The sequence below is a fragment of the Entelurus aequoreus genome, linkage group LG01, assembly GCF_033978785.1.
Source record: "Entelurus aequoreus isolate RoL-2023_Sb linkage group LG01, RoL_Eaeq_v1.1, whole genome shotgun sequence".
NCBI lineage: Eukaryota > Metazoa > Chordata > Actinopteri > Syngnathiformes > Syngnathidae > Entelurus > Entelurus aequoreus.
Window position 1 is genome coordinate 72,481,939 of NC_084731.1, and position 7,442 is coordinate 72,489,380.

Below are 7,442 nucleotides of genomic sequence, written 5' to 3' on the forward strand. Positions count from 1 at the left end.
AAGTAAAAGTACAATTATGTTGCATTAAAACTACTCTTAGAAGTACAATTTATCCCAAAAGTTAGTCAAGTAGATGTAACGGAGTAAATGTTGCGCGTTACTACCCACCTCTGACTGTAACTCAATGTCAAATTTGAGGAAGCACATCGCGGTAAGTAACGTGAGTAGATATTTTGGCTGTCACCATAGGCTGATGTTAGCTTCCCTGCTATGAATCACTGTCAAATGTACATCGTGTGGGTATAATTTATTAACGCACTGCAGTCTCATAGACAGAAGACAGAGAGACACACACACACACACACACACACACACACACACACACACACACACACACACACAGCAAAGCAGAGTAACTTAGCCACGATGGAGAAGAAATAAAGTTAAAGCTTATAGTTTTGCTAGTTGATTTCAGTGAATAAAACAGTGTATTTTCTATTAACTTATTTTTTCTGTTAGTTACTACCTGTATTTTTTTTCACACATTTAAGTCATGGTGTCCCGCCATCATGGTGTGGTGATGAGTATTTTAATGGATAAACTCCCTGTAGCCTCAATGATTTTTTTTTCTGTCAACAGAGGGTTCACCCCAATAAATTGACAACATACACACACACCTGATAGAATCCCACAGAAAGAGAAGATCGTCTTCTGCTGAGGGACCCCCCATCAAGAATGCAAAGATCACAAGCTGTCTTACTGTCTCTTCACGGCGGGTAACGCAGACAACACTTGACAAGCTTGTGCTAAATTGTGTATGTCAAGCCAATCAACAGTTTTCTGTGGTTGAGACACCATCCTTCAACACTATGATAGAAACCCTGCAACCTCAGTGTACAGTTATGACAAGACACACATTTAGCTGTAGAATACAGGAAGCTGCAAAGACAATGAAGAGCATCATTGTCAGAAAACTGAGTGCTGTGAATCATGTTGCTACCACAACTGACTGCTGGTCTGCCAGACAACGTAGTTACTTGGGTGTAACCTGCCACTGGATAAACCATAACTCTCTAGAGAGACACTCCGCTGCATTAGCTTGTAGACGTCTCAAAGGCTCACACACATTTGATGTGCTTGCTGCAGCATTAGAGGATGTACATTCCGAGTACCAAATCAGGGAAAAGGTGACCAGGACAACAACAGACAGTGGTTCAAACTTCCTGAAGGCCTTTTGAGTATATGGTGCGCAGGAGAAAGAGGACAGAGTCACTGATGATGGACAGGAGGAGAGAGACTCAGAAGGGTCAGAAGATGAGAGTGAGTCGGAGGTGGAGCACCAAGATGTGTCTGCCAGAGGTGGGACCAAGTCATTGCTTTGCAAGTCACGAGTAAGTCTCAAGTCTTTGCCCTCAAGTCTCGAGTCAAGTCCCGAGTCAATACAGGCAAGTCCCGAGTCAAGTCCCGAGTTAAGACAGGCAAGTCCCGAGTCAAGTCCAAAGTCAAGACTGGAAAGTCTCAAGTCAAGTCACAAGTCCTGCATTTTGAGTTTCGAGTCCTTTCAAGTCCTTTTGACCACAGACTAATATTTTTACACAGATTGTGTATGCTTTTAAACCGCTGTATTTATTTATTAAAACAAGTGCATTTGAAATAGCAGGAAAGAAAATAGTACTGACATTGCAATTCATAATAGCACTATTAACCAGTCATTTTGATAGTTTAAACAATTTTAAACATGTAACTCATTCCTTTACAGAATAAACACATTTGCAAAAACAAGTGCAACTGTACTTATTTGTAACAAGTGCAACTGTACTTATTTGTACAAAAGTGTTAACATTGTATTTCCATGGCATATTGCATTGTAACTAGTTCCACAGCAGTTTCTATTCTGTTCTTACCTTATCTCATTGATCTCATCTCATACTGTATGTGTGTTGATGTGTGCATACACATGAAAAACATAACAAATACATGAACATAACAATGAACAGAGTTGTACTTTTTAGATGTCAGGGCCCTATGCAATATGTACACAATTCTTAATATAGTATATATTTTAACTGACCTTTATTTGACTATGTTTGTCTTTTTGTAGGTGGCTAAAATATGCGGTGCTGCTGACCGCCGTCTAACGTTACGTTACTGTGTGTGATACATTGACTAACGTAACGTTAAGTATAGGTACCTCATGCAACCCTGCTTAAAAAATCACTTGACAAAAAGTATGAATAAGGTAGCAAACTGCAGTGGACGCAACATATTGCCGTGTTTGAAATGACGTTATAACCATAAACATCTTATAAGTAGACGCAATATTGGTTGCTGTGACGCGAGCAATTTGCATCTTGAAGTGGTGATGAGGAGCCGGCGAGCAGCCTAAACTGACAGTTGACAGGTAGAAAACAAAGATGCCGGGCTGGTGTTCAGCGTTTTCCTGCTCAAATGAGCGGACTGTTGAAAATAGGAATCGGGGGATTACTTTTCACAAGTAAGATTTAACATTAATGTACTATTGGTTGTATTTTATGAAAAATACATTACCACAGAGTTGAGAAGGAGCAAAGATCTTCAATATTTGTATGTGAAAATCACAAATAAATCTTCTGGGGGTGGATGACGCCCTTACAGGGGTTTGGTTTACAAACTTTCTGCCCCACCTAAAACAAAATTCACCAGCCGCCATTGATTATAATGCATTCTCATTTTAGGCAAAATATAAGACAATACTTTCTTAACAGTATAATTGTAACCAGGAATAAGTCTTCAAGTAACAATATTCAAATACTAACATTGTTGGGTAAAACAGAATTTGGTTTTATTCTGAATCCAGTGAAACAGATTGGTGGTTTTAGCTGATATAAAGACTTTCAGGTGTTTATATATGTTTAAGTATTTGGCAGACGCTTTTATCCAAAGCGACATGCATAAAAAATACATATATAACAATCACTGTAAACATGATCATTTAAGGGAAGAATGTAATACAAAATATCAATACAAAGTGTCACGACAGAATAAACTCTCTGCTGCTGCAGCAACAGAGATACGGTCTATAAGATATATAGATATCTAATGTCTTCATACATTGTTTATGTAGCATGTATATATAACGTAATCATATTGTTTCTTCAATTTAAAAATAGCTGACCGTTTTTTTCCCCCTTCTCTGGGATTATATTCCCAGTTTTAATCTCGGACGTCTAGTCACTTATAGCGTATAAGAATATTCTATTACTGTTAAGCAAACTATGAATAATAAAACATGTGTCCGTTATCATAGCTACACGTATGACAAAAAAGCGCGTGAAAATGAGTGGTATTCAGTGAGGTAAAATGAATTAAATGCGTTGACAGTTCATTGCTCCTGCCAAATGAATTGCACTGAGTGGAGCGGATCACCACTCCAAGATGGCGGCCCCGCGTCTCGTCTGCGCCAGTAGGCAGTAGCGCTCGATGCTGCGTACCTATATAAGATGTCTATGGTTATGATGTTAGCAGTGAGTTTACAGCTTCACTGATTTAACTACACAGCAAATAAAAGTCATGTTACTTAGCCAATAAACGGTATCTTACATTCAAAACTTACCCTTCTTTGTGCAACTTCAAATGTCGAACGAAGTTGGAAGTTGTTGCGTCTCCGTCTGTAATATTCGAACTGCGTGATTTGCATACGGCAATTCGTTGACCAAGTCGTAGTTTTTATACCCGAACGAAACCAACTTTGGTATAAATCTTTCTCACTGGCGCGTTGTTTGACAACTCTTGTTCATTGGTTGTCCTGCAATTTGATTGGCTGAATGCTGTGTGATGAAAACAACGTGGATCTAATTTGATTGGCTGTTGTACTGAGAGCACACACACTGACACGCAGCACACACGCTGATAGACAGACACGTACAAAATGAAAGCTACGGAGCGCTCCCAAATAATTTTTTAAGCTTTAGGTTTTGGGGAAAGTAGCAAGTCGTGTCAAGTCAAAAGGCTCAAGTCCAAGTGAAGTCACAAGTCATTGATGTTAAAGTCTAAGTCGAGTTGCAAGTCTCTTTACATTTTGTCAAGTCGAGTCTGAAGTCATCAAATTCATGACTCGAGTCTGACTCGAGTCCAAGTCATGTGACTCGAGTCCACACCTCTGGCAGTTACCATGGAGCCCTGGGGCAGTTACTCTGCAGCCCTGGGGCAGTTAACATGCAAGTCTGCCTAGCAACAGAGGTGACACAAACACTGAGCCGGATGTCGTTTCCCAAAATTCTAATGTCATTTCCTCACAGATATCTTGTGTTTACAAAATAAAAGACTGTAAAAAATACATAAATAAGTAAAAAATCAGAACTTGTTAAGAAAATATATCTGGTGCATAACAACATAAAATATATAAGTATTTAGGAGTATTTCTCTACTTACTCATACAGTATTTATGTATTAACTCCTAAAATATTGATGTATTAACTCCTAAAGTATTTATGTATCAACGCATAAAGTCTTTATGTATTTACTCAAAGTATTTAAGTATTTACTCAAAGTATTTGTATATAAACTCCTAAATATTTATGTAATAACTCCTAAAGTATTTATGTATTTACTGATAAAATATTTCTCTATTTACTCATTAATTATGTCTCTATTTACTGAGAGTATTTCTGCAGGTAGTACACTGAGAGAGTATTTGAGTAAGTAGTGAGAGAGTATTTAGTACTCACTGCGGAGGGAAGAAGCGTAACGAAGAAGAAAAAGAAGAAGATCTTGCAAACATTCATCTTCATGTTGGAGAAGAAGACTGAGGACCATTCTACTCTCTTCTCTCTGCTGCTAACACACACACACACACACACACACGCACACACACACACACACACACACACACACACACACACACACACACACATTATGAAGTGTGTGTGTGACAGCCCCCCCCCCCCCCCCCTGCTGAGAAGGTGTGTTATGGCAGAAAGAGGATTTGTAGGAATGATTTTGGTATAAAATGGTGACAAACCCTAAATGTTCTTGATGTCAAACGTCCTTCATCGACCTTCAAGACGTTTTGGGACAATTTATGGAAGTGAATTTCTCGCCTTTGAATTTTGTGACTTTAAAATTTCATTAAATTTTTTTAAATACACTGTTTTAAACTTCAGTGTAAAACAAATCAGTAAAAAACAATTGGTGCATAAAAATTGACTGTAAAAAAATCTTTGCAAAAAAAGTTAGTACAAAAAAAATCATTTTATTATAACTTAGTGTATAAAAATTCATTTTAAAAAAAAGTCTGTGAAAAAAAATTTGGTGCGTAAAAATTCAGCCTATGAAAATTCAGTGCAAAAATAATTGTATAAAACAATCTGTGTTAAAAAATCATTAAAAACAATTTGGTGCGTAAAATTTTACTGTAAAAGAACATTGTATACGAAGTTAGTGTAGAAATATTCAGTGAAAAGAAATTGGTGTAAACATTCAGTGTAAAAAAAAATATGTAAAAAAATTAGCTGCGTAAAAATTCAGCCTACGAAAAGTCAGTGCAAAAAAAATAATTGTATAAAAATTCAGTGTAAAAAAAAATTTGAGAAAAATTTGGTGTAAAAATATTCAGCATGTAAAAGTTTGATGCAAATTTTTTTTTTTATAAAAAATCACTGTACAAAAATCAGTGAAAACATTTTTTGCATAAAAATTCCGCGTATAAAAATTCAGCGCAAAAAAAAAAATCATTGTATAAAAAATCTATATTAAAAAAATCTGTGAAAAAAACTTGGTATGTAAAAATTCACTGTAAAAAATATTTGTATACAAATTTAGTATAAAAAAAACATTTGAAAAAACGTTTTGTATAAATTTCAGTGTAAAAGAATTTGGTACGTAAAAATTCACTGCAAAAATATATTTGTATAAAAATGTTGTCTAAAAAAACCATTTTATAAAAACGTAGTGTATACATTTCAGTGTAAAAAAATTTGGTGCAGAAAAATTCAGTGCAAAAAAAAACATTGTATAAAAATTCAGTCTAAAAAAAAATTGTGAAGTTGGGGAGGTGATCTTGCCCCAAGTGGAGGAGTTCAAGTACCTAGGAGTCATGTTCACGAGTGAGGGAAGAGTGGATCATGAGATCGATAGGCGGATCGGTGCGGCGTCTTCAGTAATGAGGACGCTGTATCGATCCAGTGTGGTGAAGAAGGAGCTGAGCCGGAAGGCAAAGCTCTCAATTTACCAGTCGATCTACGTTCCCATCCTCACCTATGGTCATGAGCTTTGGGTTATGACCGATAGGACAAGATCACGGGTACAAGCAGATGAAATGAGTTTCCTCCGCCGGGTGGTGGGTCTCGCCCTTAGAGATTGGGTGAGAAGCTCTGTCATCCGGGAGGAGCGTGGAGTAAAGCCGCTGCTCCTCCACATGGAGAGGAGCCAGATGAGGTGGTTCGGGCAGCTGCTCAGGATGCCACCTGTTCGGGGCACGTCCAAGGAGGCCACAGGGAAGACCTAGGACACGTTGGGAAGACTATGTCTCCCGACCTGGCCTGGGAACGCCTCAGAATCCCCCGGGAGGAAGTGGCTGGGGAGAGGGAAGTCTGGGCTTGCCTGCTTAGGCTGCTGCCCCCGCGACCCAACCTCGGACAAGCGGGAAAAAATGGATGGACGTTAGTAACATTCCACACTTCACTCTTCTTTCTCTTCACATTGCATAAATCTTTCGCCTTTTACTAAAGATCTCAATGGGGAGGAACAACAAGAGTATAATACTAGTTTTTGATGCCTTGCGGAAGTGGGGCTTCCTTTATTGGGAAAATCAACAATCGAATATATCTTCCATATAAGGTAGGACTGTGACGTAAAGAAAGGACTTCTGTCGCAAAAGCACACTCTGTTATTCAAAGCTTTTTTGGTCTTAAAGTTTTATTATCACTTACTTAGTGCATGATACTGTAACTAAATACATTTCATAATGTATGACACTTAGTACATGATACTGTAACTAAATACATTTCATAATGTATGATACTTAGTACATGATACTGTAACTAAATACATTTCATAATGTATGATACTTAGTACATGATACTGTAACTAAATACATATCATAATGTATGACACTTAGTACATGATACTGTAACTAAATATATTTCATAATGTATGACACTTAGTACATGATACTGTAACTAAATACAAGTCATAATGTATGATACTTACTACATGATACTGTAACTAAATACAAGTCATAATGTATGATACTTACTACATGATACTGTAACTAAATACAAGTCATAACGTATGATACTTAGTACATGATACTGTAACTAAAGACAAGTCATAACGTATGATACTTAGTACATGATACTGTAACTAAATACATTTCATAATGTATGACACTTAGTACATGATACTGTAACTAAATACAAGTCATAATGTATGATACTTAGTACATGACACTGTAACTAAATAAAAGTCCTAATCTATGACACTTAGTACATGATACTGTAACTAAATACATTTCATAATGTATG

The 7,442-nt window shown here is 37.0% G+C and overlaps 1 protein-coding gene and 1 non-coding gene across 2 annotated transcripts in view; one reads left to right on the plus strand and one right to left on the minus strand.

Annotated features, from left to right (window-relative positions):
• LOC133639257 (neurexophilin-4-like) overlaps window positions 1–4,773 on the minus strand; it is a 28,779-nt gene extending 24,006 nt beyond the window's left edge. The window contains exon 1 of the mRNA XM_062032482.1: window positions 4,647–4,773. Coding sequence (XP_061888466.1) covers window positions 4,647–4,709 — 63 coding nt within the window. The 5' untranslated portion in view covers window positions 4,710–4,773. The remainder of the gene's footprint in view (window positions 1–4,646) is intronic.
• A 1,824-nt stretch (window positions 4,774–6,597) lies between these two features.
• Window positions 6,598–6,710, plus strand: LOC133661219 (U5 spliceosomal RNA). The gene has a single exon (XR_009827913.1). It is a non-coding gene; the product is annotated as a U5 spliceosomal RNA (small nuclear RNA).
• The last annotated feature ends 732 nt before the right edge of the window (window positions 6,711–7,442 follow it).